At 37.2% G+C, this 18,569-nt stretch overlaps 1 protein-coding gene across 1 annotated transcript; it reads right to left on the minus strand.

Moving 5' to 3' along the window:
- Positions 1 to 1,796: 1,796 nt before the first annotated feature.
- LOC117815558 (synaptoporin) lies at positions 1,797 to 13,781 on the minus strand. The gene is made up of 5 exons (XM_034687337.1): positions 13,740 to 13,781; positions 8,009 to 8,133; positions 3,909 to 4,107; positions 3,594 to 3,785; positions 1,797 to 3,499 (listed from the first exon to the last, which is right to left on the minus strand). Exons 1-5 carry the CDS (start codon positions 13,779 to 13,781, stop codon positions 3,122 to 3,124), a joined length of 936 nt encoding a protein of 311 aa, XP_034543228.1. The 3' UTR covers positions 1,797 to 3,121.
- Positions 13,782 to 18,569: the final 4,788 nt, after the last annotated feature.

Here is an 18,569-nt window from a genome sequence, read left to right on the forward strand (position 1 = left end):
TGTTCCTTTAAATAATATATGATCTCTATCATTTCTATGGCTCAATCATTTTTTCATAAAGATGCTTTTGTTTGACCCTGGTATGTTGGCCATGATTCCCTATAGATGTGAGAGATTTGATGTCCTTAAGTAAGTATACCTAATATTTAGCACGACTAATAGCTCCAGTAGGCTACGAGGCCCGGTAATCTTTTTTGGAAATCCTTCTGAGAGAATAAATGATACACACCTTTTAAAAAATCATAATTACAGAGGAATCTCCAGCACATTAACAGAATATATTTCCCATCTGATATTGAAAAATTTTTTGTTGAACACATAATAGGGGAGAATGGGGTTGGTTGTCACACGGGTTGGTTGGCACACCCGTTATATCTCGCCACCAGAGGGCACTGTCTCTCAAATTGGGGTATGGACATTTCCAGAATTAGGATCAGAGTTCACCTACATAGTCTTCTCTGGAGTAAGACAGCTGAACTTGGGGTGAGAGGACTTTTTGTGTTTTTCATGTCAAATTGTAAATATTCAGCTCCTAAGTATTTTTCTTCTAGGCTTTTAAACGATGGGTTTATAACAAAACAAGCGTTACCCTTACAAAGTGTGAGGCAAAAGCTATAGTTTAGATTTTTATTAGCTAGCTAAATAGTTGTTAGATGGAAGTTAGCCTTGGTGCTAGCAAATATTTCCAGTTGGGGTTGGTTGTCACATGTAACAACCAACCCCTATGTTGGCAAAATCATGCATGGGGAAATTAGTTGGAGTGCACAGACCCTACATTTGCCATCACTGTAACTCAGACAGTGACTGCATGTAGCCTAGTTGAGTAGGCCATTATTGTTAGGCCTATTTGTTTTGTTCTGTATGTTGTTATATAGGCTGGCCTAAAGACGTGTTTCCTGTTCATGTTCCTTGCTCATTTTATGTTAAAATGCATTAAGTTATGTAGGCCTATCACTTGTCAGTGCAATTCAACTTTCAAATTTAGTTCTGCCTTCTTGCCTTTTTTAAAAGATTTTTCCCATTGAAATACCATTGTGACAACCAACCCCATAGTGTGACAACCAACCCCATAGTGTGTGACAACCATCCCTGTGATGGGGTTGGTTGTCATAATGTGTCAGAGTGTCTTTGATAGTTAATTGCCTCTTTGTTACAATAAGTTGGAAAATGAGAGGGATACACATTTCCAGCCAACACCTTAAGCTTCAATTTAATGTAGGAATGACTATTGTAGGAGCCATATGTGTGTGTGTTTTATATGTGACGTGTTGGTAAGTGCTGTATATTGATGTGAGGGGGGTGTGTGCACTCTGCTGGCACTTGAGTGGTGGGTACGTCACTGTGGGTGTGTGCGCGGTGGTTACAAATAATTCCACGCACCTGTAGTCTGTTGGTTTTGTTAACGAGGAAGGGTGAGTCGGAAGTGACACTTTCCGTTGACCGCTACGCTTAACACCACATTAGTTTTGCCGTTCTGTACTTTGTCTTGTATTGTATGAAGCATCTGTTCAAGTTGCGCATCGCTAGAAATAAAGAGCATTAACGAGCATTAGAAGTGGATGTGTGTTTCTGTGAGTGTGCGTCACAGGTAAACTCCCGTGCTTAGCATTCCGCGGCGTGTCGGTTTTTGTTTGGTTAAATCGTCAGTCAGCCGCAACAACTATTGAAAGCTGTTTTGATGATAAGCAATCATCAAAACAGTAAAAAGTGTGACAACCAACCCATTCTCCCCTAGTCTATAATGGGTGGGCAACATGTGGAATTTAATAAAGTTTCATCAAAAAGAAACACATTTTGATAAAGAAAGACAAAAGGGAACTTTAATTTTTTTCAAAGATAAGACAATTAGAAACGTTAAGATCACTTTTTATTTACTCATTCACTTGATTTTTTAATGACATAAGAACAGAAATATGTTAGTAAGACAAATGAAAAGTGTCTTCACAACAGAGAACAAGTTAACAAAGATATATAGGTAAAACCCATCAGATCCTGATCTGCTGCAAATCATCAATACATTTAATTCAGTAGTGGATATATTTGTAGATACTCTGCAATACACAGTGTAATTTCATTTTGATATAATCTCTTTATCCAAAACAGAAAATGTCACAAAGTTATAAACAACCTCAGTTAATAAGCTGTTACATTAAAGTCTATATTTTTTGGCTGTCATTGTCAACTTCACTGCAAAAAGATCAGTGCTTTTCAGTTTAATGATGCAATCGATCAATACCTTTTTTCTGGTTGGTTAATGTGATGTGAATGTTTAATTTCTCATTGTTCAATGAAAATTACTACATTAAAATGCTATACTGAAAAGTTTGTCTTCTGTCATTATCGTTGATTTTCTGTTTACACCTTGTGTCAATTTGAGATTCCTCAAATACATTTTTCAAGTGCTATAAGTTCACTTTAAAAGGAAAAAACACTAATGCCTATATGTCAGATAATTATGATCTGTTTTTTTTCCTTACAGGTACTTTTAACATCGATCAGTTGTTTCAGATTATGAAAGGATTTATATTTTATTGTTGGCATCATCACTAATGTGCAAGAATTGCCAACACAGCATGCTGTTAGTTAATTTATCCAAATGTCAGTGGATTTTCTTGGTGGATAACTGGCTGGTTTTATCCATTATCATAAGTAAAAGCTAGCTGGCTAACCTTAGGTTGCTAGCTCACTACAGTTACTGTAGAAGGATATCAATGAGCAAAAATGTTGGCTTGCTAGCTAATTCACTTCCCTGGCTTCTGTGAGCTATGTTAGCCTTGTGTTATAAAACAGTGTTTATGTTAGCTTACGAGTAACAGTGCAAAGCAAAAGTGTATAACTTACTTGACACTGTTCAATCACATTCAGTCTTATGTAAATCACATCAATATTTTGGCAATTTTAGGATATTACTCTAACCTAAAGAGCCTAACCAAGTGCCTCTAACAGGATAATAGTTGTTGTCCACTTAACAGTCAGTGAAGTCATCGATAACAACAATTTTTAACAAATAAAAACAAAACTTGAAAGTCCTCAAGTCATTCTACTTTTAAATATATGAATATATTATACGTTTGTACCAAGAGCACATGTCCATCTAGTTTACTATATCAAACCTGCAATATCACATCTCATTGACAAATATCATGGGCCCTTGAGAAGCCACTTTAATCTCCCTATCATATATTGTAGGTTTGCCAAGATATGCTTGTGGTAAGCTCAAGCTCACTTGTGACTGGTTGAAACTACTTTGTCTGTAGACATGCTGACTAAAATCTCCCTTCGAAAGATTGAAACTGTTTTGTCTTGAAAGTTGTGAACCAGAACTTTCTTCTGGCAGGTCGAAGCTGCTCTCACTGTAGAGCCTCTGTCGCATTTCACTCGAACGTTTCACAGAAGCAATCCTGGTTGGATATCTCTGACCTGTCTTGTACCAGCCCATCTCTTTGAAGACAAACCAGATATTCCCGACCCAGAGGATGACATTTACAAAGCCAAAAACCTGGATATAGAAAAGGGACAGAAGTAAATTGTTTTTTTGTTGTTTTTTTTTTCAATTTTGCATCTCAGTGCTGAATTGTTTACTGATTACTTACCGCAGATGTATTGAGACGTGACCAGAAAGGCGCCTGTGTGGCTGTACATTTGTTCTCCTGAGCTCTGCAGGCTGAAATGAGCAGTAGCACCTGTGTAGGGTTTGTGGCTTTTTTGATTTCAGAAAGGGTTTTGGCCCAACAACAACTGCTGACCAGCCACATGAAGGAGAAAATGATTGTCACAACAAAATCCTGTTCAGGACAAAAAAGGGAGAGAGAACACTTCAGTCTGTTTCATGATATACTAACATAAACATGATCTTGTGCAATTCATACTATGAAAAAATGTGTTTCCAGTGATACAAACTCACTGACCACAAGAGGGCCTCTGTTGTTCTTCAGGTACTTATTTTGATAGAAGACATAGACGACAGTTGCCAGCAGAGAGTACAAGAATGCAAAAACACCCACAGTCAGAAAAAACTGAGTGGCTGAGGAAAAGTCTCCATCGAGGAAAATAATCTCGTCCCTCTTTCCCTCACACAAGGGAGCTTTGAAGTGCACGTCTTTTAATCTACAAAGCAGGAAAAGGAGGTTTGCAGGAATAAAACAAAGGCTGTTCAAAAAATGATGTGAAAGTATTCAGTCAGCGGGACACATGTCAATTTAGCTGCCAGTCTTTGATTAGCAAACTTACAGGAAAATATGAAGATTCAAGCATAAAACTGAGATACACAGCTAAGATATGGAAATAAATCTGCTAATTTTTTCCATGAGGGCTCTCTGATTATGGTGAAAATTCTACAGGACTATGGAGAAACTTTTTGTCCTGCAACTTGGCTTGTTAAAATGGCAAAGGAAAACACATTGTAACAACATAAGAAATGTAAAATATTATCTAAAACATTTTATTTTTCTTTTGTAAATACATTCCTAGCTCTTTGGGCTTAATTTCAAATGTCCAGATTTTTAAAATTGTGTTATATGCACCGTTACCATGGCATTATTGTATGATTGTAGAGGCTTTTTCCCTGCCTGTTATAAGTAAATGATAATAAAGTTCATTACATCAGTAGCAACATTTTTTTTGGGCAGTTTTACCATTTGCATGCTTTGAGAGTAACTAATGGATAGCAGCTGAATTTGCCGAAGGACATTCTTTTCCCTGAATATTAGAGTTAAAGTTATAAATTGAGAAGCCAACGAACATGAATCAAGATGATAAAACCTTTATTTTTTCTAAATCCGTAATGAAACGTTATCTCATTTAATACCTAGCAGACACACACACATACTGATGATCTTGTCTACTTTAACACATTTTTTGGGGATAGTATTCAGACTTTATTACACCTAATACCAAAAAGTTGGGACACTGTGTAAAATGCAAATATAAACTGAACTTTGATAGTTTGCAAATCATTTAAACCCTACATGGTGTTGAGAACAGTGCAAAGACAAAATAAGAAATTAAAATGTAAGTGTTTGGTTGTCCCTGTTTCAACTTGTTTGACATGTGTTGCTGGCATCAATTCTAAAATGAAGATATGTTTTTTCAAAAAACAATAATGTTTTTCAGTTTCAACTTTGTTATGTTGTCTTTGCACTATTTACAATTAGATGCTGGGTAAAAATGCTTTCCTTATAAGGGACAGGACTAGTCTCCCCTAATGAACAAGTGGTCCCCGAGCTGAGGGGTATACTACGTAGCGAGTTCAACATATCCCAGATATCTTCTCCTGATCCGGCTTCACTGAACCTAACAAAGGAAATCACGCTAAACTGTCACACGAAGCTGGTTATCAACATGTTGAGTCAATCCAGAATTACCCTGAGCGTGTTCACATGAACGGGGCTGAGAAGGCAATTTATGACTAATCACAGACACGGACAGACTGCCGTCAGCACATCCACATATTTTTCAAACACTGCACCGTACTGTATTATTGTAAAAATACGAAGAAATTAAACACATAATCCAGACTAACATCAACACAGATGAGTTTGAAACATGAATAAAGAACTTAGAGATAAGACATAAACTGTTTGAATGCCCAAATTACGTCTTATTTCTCATCATTAGTGCAAAGTAACTGATTATAATAAATGTTTTTTCCCTGACAGTGATATCTCTCTCCCTGATTTAATCTTGTGTCATGTGTGACAGTATTAGATGTAATATTTTAGCTGCAGTCCTGACGGTATGAAACTGAGTGTTAGCCTATAGGACAAATAAAAATGAGAACATGATTCAAAGTAATAAGCACACGCAGTTTTATAATTAATCTTGGAGCTGGAGCTAGGTGCAGGAGTGCTAAGGTGATCCCAGCAGGACAGAGCTTCACACAGGCAGCAGCAAGAGGCCTACTAAAGGCTCCAGCTGCGCTTTATAAGATGCCTGCATGATTAGAGGAGGGAGGGGTCAGAGAGGGAGCTGCATTCAAGAGCAGCACTAAACTACAGATGATGCCTGCCACACTGGACAAAAACTTCACCTGTTTAGACTCTGCTTAAGTATGATGTTAGGAAGGGAAATCAATAACTGTCATCAGTATTTTATATATAAAATTATACAGGTAGACAAAGTGTCCTGCCCGTCTCTTCCCCCTCCCCTCGCGAACAGCTCACAGAGCTCCGTGCTCGAGCGAGCTGATTGGTCAGTGGGTGGAGTTTTCTGCAAAGTGATCTCTGATCCTGAACATAACCTGCCCCAGAGCAGGTTAGGAGTTCAGCATGAGTAGCCATGGTGAGCTACCCAGGTAAGACGGGAACCGTAGTACTGAAAATCCAGAGTTAACCCTGAAGTTACCTCGATAACCGCAAATCCGGCTTCGTAGGATACCCCTCTGGTCTCCCAAAAGGTAGCTGAATTTAGAACACATATACACACAAACTGCTGGCAATTTAGATTACATTTTTTCTACAGCTCAACAGATGTTCTAGTTTTTTTTAACATTCAAATTAAACACTAGAAAACTGATTTTGGTCTGTGGTCTCTTGGGTTCAATTGCAGTTCATACAGGGTGAGTGTGTGTAGCATATCCCTCCTCCAATACCACCACCCCACCCCCACAAACAAGCTTAACTGATAATTAGACGCTTGGCCTTAAGTGACACTGACTCTAAAGAGGTTTGGGGGCAGTTGACCACACTGCTTCACCACTTAACCGCAATAATAGAGTTAACAATCCTAAGAAAATCCACATTCAGAGCAGACTGTTCTTCATTTCTTAAGATAGACCTGTATCCTCAAGAAGTTTTGACATATGAAAGATTGAAAATTAAAAAAGACATTATTTGCTTTACAATGTCTGTATTCATCAGAATAATATTTAGAGCATTAAGTACTAATATCCAAATCCTACTGTCCATTGAAATAGATAATGATGGAATTAGATAAACACTCAAATAAAAAAAAAGACTTTGTTAGAATTGTATTTTTGGCTTTACCATTTGTCACAAAAATCCAACTCCAGTTCTATTTAAATCCTTGTTGATTTCACAGTGTAGCCTGAACCTTAATGATTATCTTTTATAGGGCTTTATAAATGTCTTGTTTTTGTACTCAAAATAGCAACAATGCTGAGTCACTCTGTTCACTCTCATCTTCCCAACATCTGAGTGTTTGTAGAATACTTTGTCCAAGAGTCTTGAGATCACGCATTTTACAGTCATGTAGGGATACCTAACCTTGTGTCATAGGTTGTATCTTATTGTTGCAGTTTTGTGATCTGTGTGCATTGTGTATTTGATGTTGATATGTCTATATTTTAAAAGCATGTCTAAGAATGAAAATTCAAAAGAGAAATGCTTTGCCTTTAAATACTATGATGTCGTGCATTGATTTATATGTTTATATGAATCCCAATTAAATAGCACTTCACATGTTTCAGTTAAAGGCTGCAAAGAAAAGATGTACTGTTAAAGAGCTTTACAATGAAAGGAGACTGCCTTAGGTTTTTGAGTCTTGGATTGTAGGTGTCCAGGTACAATTTGGTCTAATGATGCAGAGAGACATTTCAGATATAAAGTGCGTTGGCTTCCTGCTCAGCTGCCCAGCTTCCAGTCTTGAAATTGGAGGACCTTAAGAGAGACCTGCTTTTCACTGCTGAGCATGACTACATGGTGGAGTGGAGCTGTGCAGCTTTTTTTTGTGCTCGACAGAACAGTCACCTGACATATGCAGAGATGATCACAGCTATTGTGGCATCATTTTAAATGTGCAGTCAAATTTTTTCTTTCTGAAGCATTCTGTTACTTCAGATTGGGAAAAAAAAAACCAAATGTATACTTAAAGATATTCATATACTACATACTGAATGTATTAGTGCGTTCTACTCAAAGATTCAATGATCAGATATGATGTCACAATTTATATGTATTCACAAGAATTAGCAAAGAAAATGTTATGTATGATGCAAATTTGAAACAAGAGTCAAGCATTGAATTTGTGTGAAAATAGCACCATCTTTTACCTAAAGGGATATCCAAAGTCAATGTTGATGCTGAGGTTACTTTTCCTCCTGTCGGCACACTCCACTTTAACCTGGAGGTGACCATAGTATCCTCCACATGTTGCAAAAGCACAGATGGCAAAAATCTATGAAAAGGAAAGAGAAATGCATTCATCATTAAAGTATTGGAATAATCCAATATCAGCTCAGTGAGTGCAGCTTACTGCATTATTAACACACATCAATAAATTACGGGACTAATTATCAAGATTCATAATCGGTTCGAAAACAAAACCTGAATAATTGAAAGGTCGGAAGACAACTAACAGAGCTACTGACTGAGCACTGCAGGGAGGCCACAGCAGTACAGTGAGATTCAATTTGAGGATTCAATACACAAGTCTCATGCTTCCTTTCATCTCTTTTGTTCTTATGTAACCTATTCATACAAAGATTAACTTTGTATCAACCACACTAAGTTGACTTTTCCCTAGCTTTTTAATATGTGACATCAACACATACACATATATACTTCTACTTGTATGTATGATGCTAAACCTGACAATCAGCTTATCCTACAACCCCTCAAAATCCTTAGATTGATGTGATAATTCAAACAATGTAGTTGGCACTAAAATAGACTAAAGCAGGAGTCACCACACACTGTATTAATATATACATTAAAAGGTGAGAAGACTAGAGAGAAAAGAAACTTACCGGAGCAAATATGACCATACACATTTAAAAATAATCACAGATCTCAAGTTCAACGCCGATAGCTTTTGGCATGAGGTCGAAACGCTTCTGATGCAGGCAGGGCAAAGCGAGAGACTCTTCCTGCGGAGGGGAGGGCTGACTGGAGAAGTTTCTCCTCCAGGGAGGAGTCTGAGATGATTTTAACATTTGTTCATAATCAGTGATTGAAAGTGTAAATACTAAAATAAATGAGTAAATATATGCAAATAGGTAGTAAACTGCTGAATTAAGAAGATAAAGGCAATGCTCTGAAAGAGATCCTTTCTGGAAATGAGGCAATCATAAAAAAATCATGTTGCAGTGGTTTTGTGTTTTAAGATATCTAATAACCTACAGGATTATGGACAAATGCATGAGACTGCAAACAGACAGACAGTGACAAAGCTTTACTTTGAACCAGTTTGAATTAAATTAAATTTGAAGCACCTTCCTCAAGGTGAAATACAAAGCAAGTGAGTCTCCAAACAAATGTAATCAAAAATCTACATTTTCAGTGCCCAGTTACACAATTACAAAATGAATCCTACATATAGAAGATTCAGTTGATTGATTGTAAATGCCTTTGACCAGCCATGTTCGGTTGTAGGTTTGTTGTGGGCATGCACTTTAAATAAGGAGAGAACCACAGTGACATCACCTATCTGTCTGTATGCTGCTGTTTTGAAAATTTAAGTTTGGACTCAGTGTCTGAAAAATCAAGATATTGAAAGGCTATCTGGACAAGAGGGTGGCCTTTTTCTTCTCAATGTAACCACACCTTTAGTTATCTATGACTTACAACATTCACACAGTTTAAGAGGGTAGGTTGTATAAATATAATTCATCCTTTGGGGGGCCGGTCTGATGAATTATCACACTAAGGTATTCAAAATGTTTCAAACTTAGTTTGGTGGTTATAAGTTACTTTATAGTTATTGTGAAGAAAATAAAATAGAAAGATTGCTTGTATTTATTTTTAAATTGTTTATTTCTAGTAACCTCGTATTGATTCAGCCCAATAGTATTGATATACAAAGGTGTCTGCTGACCTCTTGTGGTGACAGACTGTATTACAGGATGACTTTTGAATGAGGGTAAAGATATTGTATCATAACAATACAAAAATAACTAGACCAATCAACCCTCTGAATAAGACACCGTGGAATTTAATTACGGAACACACGTTTCTACTAACTAATAGACTTTATATCTCTGTCTAGACACAAAATTTGATTAAAAAATGCTTAAATGTCAGAAATTAAATAGTTTATTGTAAATTGTCCTGATTTTGTTATGTTTGCTACGTTGTCAACATACAGTATGTGTTTTCTTTCTCTATTTTAGGTATCATTGAAAATATACATAAGCCTTCAACTAGGAAAAATATGTCTATGTGAGTTGATATCTTACTTTGTATTGATTTTATTTTTAACTATCTTTTTTTTTTCTTTTTGTTTTTCTGTTTCTGTGAGGTTTTCAGATGAACTGTAATTGGGTTTGTATCTCACTTTTACACATGATTTATTTGTATCGACTTTTTCTCAGTATGACTCAGCTCTCTTTTAGCAATGTGCAACTAAATGCATGAAACAAAATGAAACGAAACTAAACAATACTAATCTAAACTAAACTAAACTAAACTGAATGGACTGAACAAAATACTTTAACATATAACGTTTTTTAGATAGAGGATAGGAAAATCTGTGCTCAGTTTTAACAAGTAACCTTTTTTTTGTATAAATCGCCTCATGAATCCAAAAGTGCAATATATTCATGTATCTAAAGAACACTTAAATATATCCAACAAATAAAAATATCCAACATTCAAGTATGAATTGATTTGTTACTTTCAAAAGAGCAGCATATTTCAATCTGTAGCAGTTTCATAACTTAAAAGTCACCCTTATCACACTGTTGCAGCCTGAGGACATTTTCCTTGACAGTTTTTTTCTCTACAGGGGTTTAAATTAATTTTCTAGACAGGTTTTTTTTTTTTAAGGTTCTTCAGTAATACCCACAATTATTGCACATATGGTCCTTTAAACCAATAATCATTTTATAAAGCCCTATATAAATATATTTAAAGAAGTGATTTAAGAGACAAGGTAAAGTCTACACTGAAAGACACAATGGGGGTAGTAATATAGAATGAAATTAGTTACTAAACAGGGCTTTACAATAAAAAGAAATAGAGCAGAGATAACCATACTATGTAACAAAACCAAGTACTAAAAGAAGATTAGATAAAGTTGCAAAAAACAAATAAAATGATACAAGCATAGAGGAGGAAAACATCACAATAATGTTAGTCTACATCATACAAAGCATTTGTTCATTGATTTAATTTGTTGCTTTGTGTATATTTTTGGTGTACTGTCAATCACCAGCATGAGTAAAAACATGTGAAAAACCTTAAAAGAATGATTAATCCATCCATCAAGTTGCTGTTGGTTTAACATTGATTAGGATAGGAGTAACTAGGCCACTGCAAACTTTAAAGTAAATGATAACCGGGCAGCGAAATTTAGGATGAAAAAGATGAAACAATGACTTTAGAAGTCACAGGAAGTGTTTCTTGCAGAGGAATTTAACAACAAAAAGTGACTTAGATTGACTTTTTTCTTCAGGGGGCCTTTTGATGTCAATATAAAACACTGATCATATTTTCAGCTTAAACTGAAAACAGTCGAAAGAAATCTGTGCCAAAACATCACTGGCTGCTTTGTAGTTCACACGGTGTGAGGATTAGGAAGGTAGCAAGGATGCCTGAATTTAAACAGCATTAAGTAATCTCTAGAAATCAGGTCTGAAAGAGAGCGATATAGAATGCTGGAAAGTTGAGACACAAGTAGAGAGTAGTCTTTTAAAAGCCATTTTGTACATGCTGGAGGCTGACAGGAACATTAAACTGGGATAAAAATAGAGAAGCATTGAGCTGTCTAAATGGGAGTAGAGGAAAAGATGAAATCCAAACGTCCAATTTGTTTAAAGACAAGAATAGTTTAATGTAGGACCTTTTTTAATTTTCAGTCTACAAACAGGACTGTGGGGGGGTTTGTTCAGCTCAGCAGTTAACTCACACGTCCTGTAGTCCTCAGCCTTGGTTTGATTCCAACCTGTGGTCTTTTCCAACATGTTATTCCCCACCTTTTTTCCTCACTTTCCTCTTCTATCCATTTTCCTACCTCAATAAGACCCAAATATCTTTGATTGAAATGGAAGTATGTTGTTTATTAATCACATCTTTAATTTATTTCTGTTCTATTATAAATACCTCCTCCAGACAACATCCTTCATTTGCATTCAGGTTTTCAGATTCTATTCCCCTCATTCACTTTCATTCGTGATAAATCACAGACCTACACAACTTTATTATGTATGGTACATTTTTGCACCTTACACAAGTCCATTACTTTTGAGACGCAGTCTGTGCTTGGGTTTTATAAAACTAATTTACATAACTAAAGTCTCTGTCTGTTCAATTATAAGAATGTTAAGACAATGAAATGGTGCTGTAGCTTCTACACCTCATTTCAGTTACTGGCATGTTCAGTTACTGGAATATGTTTTCTTTTTTAATATATAAATCATTCTAACACAGATTTAACCAGAATGAAAAATTCTGAAGGGTTGATCACACTTGAACATCCATCCATCCATTATCTTGACCGCTTATCCCTTTGGGGGTCACGGGGGGCCGGAGCCTATCCCAGCTGGCTTCGGGCGGAAGGCAGGGTACACCCTGGACAGGTCGCAAACAGAAAGGCCGGGGATTTGAACCAGGAACCTTCTAGCTGTAAGGGATCAGCACTATCCACTGCACCACCGTACAACCCCAACACTTGAACATGTAACACAAAAACTACTGTACTGTACAAAACCTGAACTAACTCTTCATTTAAATAAGGAATCAAACTGTGAAGAAAACTCTTTGGTGCTTCAATTTGAGACTACAATTTTAGTCATTTGATCAAATATTTACTTCGTTTTTTGTTCTATGGTTATATAAACTCAACCAAACAGACTGTACCATAATTGCTGATTCATTAAATAGCCAACAGAGAGCAGTGCTGAGCTACACTGATCAAGAAAATCTGTGAAGCTGCAGTGATGAGCTCCTCTTACTTTCTCTCTGCGTTTGATCTTTCTCCTCACTGAAATCCAGCTCACACTCATGTTCCCAGCATGTGAAATAAACTCAATACATCTGTACCCAATTGCTCTTGCATGCACTGGATGGATAAACCACATATTCCAGTTTATGAGTCGATTATGCTGCTCCAACAGCTGAAGGTTTTTTCGTCATGTTTAAGTGGTGAGGCTCCAGCCTCTCGCTGCATTATTAATGAATCTTTTTCTGGCATCATCTCCCTGCTCTAAGAGACCAGCATAAATCTGGTGGTTTTCATGAGGCCTCCGCCCACCCTGAGCAAAACACACATACAATCTTTACTGTAGCACAAAAGAGCAGATTTAGAATTGTTTTTGCTTCATTTTTTCCATTATATTTTCCTGCAGTGTATAATCTTTGCCTGTAGTCAAATCTACACCATGAACAGATACCAGTATACCACTATGAAGGATAGGAAGAGATTTGTTATTGTTGTACATTTGAAATCCATAATTTCTGTGTGAGCTAATATCATGGAAGTTAATCAAAAACTCTGCCAAATATCAATAAAACTGAACAAATTGACCCTTTTTTTAAACTTTATGTGCATTAGAGGATTTTTCCCTTTATTTGTTTCTCTTTTTGTGTAATCAAATAAAATCTTATGTAATCAAAGAAAATAGTGCACAAAGTTTTGTGGAAATAAAGAACAAAGAGGTAGTGATATCTAAAAGAGGTACAAATTGATCCTTTCCTCTTCACTGACTTCCTCTTACTAGGAAAAGCCAAATACCTCCCACCTCTGTTATGGAACTGTTCAGAGTATTTGCCTCCTCTGCCATGCATACATCAGTGCACGATAAAAACCAACATATGTTTTGAAGATTGTCACACACTGCCAGTTACCCAGGATGTCAGCATGTTCTTGGTGAAAACGCCGGCCGTCATCATACAGTATTTGCTGGGTGTGAAGTCCTCTCTGAGTCGGCTGGAGTAGCTCAGACGCTGACACTGACCTTATTCCATCAATCTCACATTAAAAACGCTCCAAGCATTTAAATATTTCAAAGAGCTTCTCGGCTAACTCCGCAGCAGCTCTAAGACTCTCTCTCACTTGCTCTTTCTCAGTGTGTTCCTATACGTGTGGGTGTGTGTGTTGGTGTGTGTGCTTCACTTCCACTCTGACAAACCCTATTTTAAACCGTTTTTAAAATGAACCTCTGAGCTTAATGCCTGCTGAATAAACACTAAGCTAATAAAGGAAGAGGAATAAAGATCTGAATGATACAACCTCAAGTGCTGGATCAAAATCTGTTTCTGTAAAAATAATCACACACTCCCCATCTCTCTCTCTCTCTCTCTCTCTCTCTCTCTCTCTCTCTGATGCTCTTTCAGCATACATTCTGAGTAAAATAAACATGCTCTGTTCATACATTGGATGGCAGTATAGATTTATAAATGAGGAGAACAGAGGCAGGGCGGTCATGAATAGATCATCATGCAGTGATTCTGCAAGGTTTTCTGTGTCACTGTGTACTTTACATATTCTGTCTGTGTAAACTCTCAAAAGTCTTACACCGGACTGTGAGCAAAAGATAAATGGAGGAGGACACACAATGTGTCTTTTTTTTTGTTTTCACATTTCTGTATTACTTTGCCTCTTGAAATCTTGATGGCTCTAATGAATGTGGACAGAGGAGGTGAAAAAAAGGCTGCTCTCAGGCTGGATTTAGGTGTGATGATGTAGTCAGGCGGCTCCCTATGGAGCATGACTATGATTAATAATGAATTTATATGGTAGGGTCAAAGAAAGTTCATGTGATTCATCTCTTTTTGCTGATCCTTGTATAATGTCTTGTATAGCAGATTTTGACAAGAAGTTAAGTCAGTTCCTCGAGGTTGAAATGATTCAAAAGAGGAATTTATTCCACAGACTTATTTTGAATTCAATCTATTGTGACAGGTAAGCTGACATTTGTGAACGTTCCTTAACTACAGAACTTACTTTCATGAGAGAATTTGAAGATCTATCACGACTTACAAAAAGATCTAGTTTCTTTTAAAAATATATTTTGGGGTTTTTTTGCCTTTATTTGATAGGACAGCTGAAGAGAGACAGGAAACGTGGGGAGCAAAGAGTGGGGGAAGACATGCAGGAAATAGTCGACCAGTCGTGAGTCGAACCGGTGACCTCTGCGACAAGGACTATAGCCTCTGTTCGTGGGGCGCTTAGACCGCTAGGCCACCAGTGCCCAAAGATCTAGTCTCAATCTTAAAAACATCCCACAGCTCATTTACTAACACAGAGAGCTTATGTCTGCTCCTCTCTCTTTACTTGTATAAATTAATGTCCCATGAATTAATGTTACTAACTTTACACCTTACATGTGTTCTGTCCACTCTGATCTCACAGGTTGCTGTTGCAGACCACCTGCTTCTGTGCTGCAATTATTATTATCAGTAGGACCTGTAATATGTTCTTTCTAACATTAGTCTATGTTCTATTATTGTTGGCATCCTTTTTAAGTCTGTGTAATGCTTTGGAATGTTTTCTTGTGTGTGTATGCCTACCTGTCAGTATGCATCTACCCATCTCTCTCTGTCTTTGCCGCTCCCTCTATCCAGTTTTCTCAGCCCATCCTGTAACAAGGAAATTTCACACTGTTGCCAAGTGCTTGCTCATGGTTATTACCATACACTGTATAAAACATTGATGAAGCCTTGATGATGTCACCCATTGGTTTCTGAAGAGGGATTTTAAAACCAAATGATGATATTTGAAACCTAACTTCAAATCAACCAAGAAACAGACAAAGCGGTTGAGCAGAGGCAGCTTGTAAGCCTCTGAGCAAACAGTTATTGCGTCGCCTATGAGCAAACTTGACCACACCTCAGTGTGTGTGAATAAAGAAATATGCTATTCAGACCCAAAAAGTTGCTGATCCAGGCTACAAACATGTTCAAACCACCTCCATTTACCTATGCCCTTCTCCTCATATGGTTACAATGGCCACAAGAGGTTGTTGCCTTAATGTTAATTTTCACTTTTCAACAATAACACCAAAATATGCAGGCCAAACTTGCTTACTAAGAGGTACAGTATCACCCTAATAATCTTAAAGCAATTTTAATGGTCTGTTTGTACCCTAATTGTTGGAATCAACAAAATCTGCAATTTTCTGAGATAAATAGAGAATTTCATACTGTCTTTAAGCTAACTGTTTTGGTTTTCAAGCAAATGATTTAAATGTTTTCATCACCCTTATCCCAATACTTTCAGCACTCAAAAACTGCCCATCACTAAATGGTAAATGGACAAATTTAGTTGCTAGCTGGGGAACATAACTAAGCTTAGCAGCTAAAGAGCGGACATACAGTATTTTCAAGATTTGATAGAAACCAAAACAGGGCACAAAGCAGAATTAATATATGTGTAATTGGGCTGGTAAACACAAACAAGAAACATGATCATGTTCCTTCAGGCAGCGTTTTGCTTGTCGCAATTACATTTAAAGGTGATAATATTCAAAAGTTATGTTAACAAAAAGTATGCTGTTTCTCTTAAAGCAACTTATAACTCCTGTGAGGAACATTTAGCTCGTGTAAGTTTTGGTGCCCCCTGTGGAAAAGCAGTACATCTCATCACTTACTTGACTGTCTCCTTTATACACATTAGTATACACAAAATGATCCTAATTTCTTCTACCGGTCAAACATATCATCAAACGTTTGAAAACATAGAGGCATCAGTGTTAATTTCATCCTATTTCATAACCAGTTGAAAATGCACACAGGAGCTTAATGACATCAATGAGCATATAAAAAAGCCATTAGCATTAAGTGATGCTAGCATCAAATCCCTGCTAACAGACTGAACTTTCAAACAAATTGCGGCAACTACCTCAACCACTGCAATGGTGATGTTAGAGAGAAATCTTTGAAAAAATGTCAACAATTTTAGAATAATTTTCCTCAGTGTGAAATTGAAATCCCCAAAATAGAATTTGGGGATTTCATTAACTACTGGAGAAATCTCCTCACTGAAGGGACAAGGACGAAAACCTATACTGGATGGTCATGATCTTCAAGCCTTCAGGTGGCACTGCATTAAAACAGACGTGACTCTGTAGTGGGAATAACAGCATAGGCTCAAAATCACTTCAAAAACCATTGTCTGTGAACACTGTTAGTCGCTGCATCTACAAATGGAGGAAACCACATATGAATATGACAAAGACACACCAGCAACCTCTATGGGCCCTCGGCTCTAAAGCGGAACGGGACCACACGGCTTGTTGTCAGGGCAAAGTTCAAAAGCCAGTATCTGAGATATGGGGATGCAAAAGTGACCATGGTATTGGTAACTTGCACATCTGGGAAGGTACCATTAATGCAGGTTTTGGAGCAACATGTGCTGCCACCAATACAGTACCTTTTTCAGGGCCGACCTCGCATACATTAGCAAGACAATGCCAAACCACATTCTGCAAAACTCACTCATGTAGAAACGCTACAAAGTTATTTCTTGAACTTAAAGACAGCAGTTGAGTACAACAATCTGACTACAATGTGTATTAAACAGCTTCTCTGGAGTTTTTAATCTTATCACGACATTCATCTTCATCTTCCCAGCAGATTTACCTTTTCTGTTTTGTGTTAAAAAAAAAGAATCTGCTGTGAAGCATTGGAGTGATACAATGAAAAGCTTAACTTTCTGAGAACAAGTCTTACAATTGACACTAACCTTAAAAACAACCAAACAAATCAAACCAGTTGTTGATCCATGATGAAATGTGTATTTTTTTTCCCACACTGGCCTTTGTGTTGCACTTCTGTGAGGAACATCAACATTTAATGTGTACACACTCCAACTGAAGGGCAGAGAACATCAGTCAATTATTAATGTTTAAAAGGTTTGGAGAGCTCCGTTGCTGCTGTCAGTGTTAGACCAAAGGATCTCTCAAGAGTGTGCAGTCGCGGAACACAGAGGGGTGTCATTCTACCAGCTCTCTCACCCTTCAGAGACTGGTGCGGACACAAACGGAGACTAAATTCACAACAACAGGAGATCTACTAGAGCAAAACTCGAGATGAGGAGTCCTTGAAAGTATTGTCGACAGCTAGGAATTTGCTGGTCAGACATGTATGGAACATCTGGAGTAGCAGCTATTCAGTCCAGCTGTCAGATTGAATTTAGTCTCACGGGGTGAAGCGAGCAGGCGTGCTCATCCTCGCTGCATGCTGAGCTCACAGTATAAGGGCTGTCATGGGAGTGCTGGTATACTGTAAGGACTTTGATGGTGGGGGGAGGTGAACACAGTGCAGGGGCCCAGGAGTGATGTAACTGATAAGAAAAGAGGAGCGGGAAAATGAATCTTCACTTCATAGGTGTAGATTTACCCAAAATAAACTCACTCTTCAGACTCAAAAATAATGACAATGACAGAGGACTTTTATTTGGACATTACACTTAGTATTGGAATGCAGGAAATTAAACTTTTGACTTTTAACATTTTCCAGGATGGAATCCCTCACATTTAGGTACTATGCAAACAGCATATTTCTGCCATAAAATTATGTTCAATCTTCTTTTACTGGATGGTTTTATCTCTTACCTCTGAAATGTGAAATGTTATATTATGAAAAGGATGCATTCATTTTTAGTATCACAGCATCCAATTTGAGCACACACACAGTATGCAATGAAAGATTATGAGTCAACAGTTTGAGTGCCAA

Source organism: Notolabrus celidotus, chromosome 1 (assembly GCF_009762535.1).
Source record: "Notolabrus celidotus isolate fNotCel1 chromosome 1, fNotCel1.pri, whole genome shotgun sequence".
Lineage (NCBI taxonomy): Eukaryota > Metazoa > Chordata > Actinopteri > Labriformes > Labridae > Notolabrus > Notolabrus celidotus.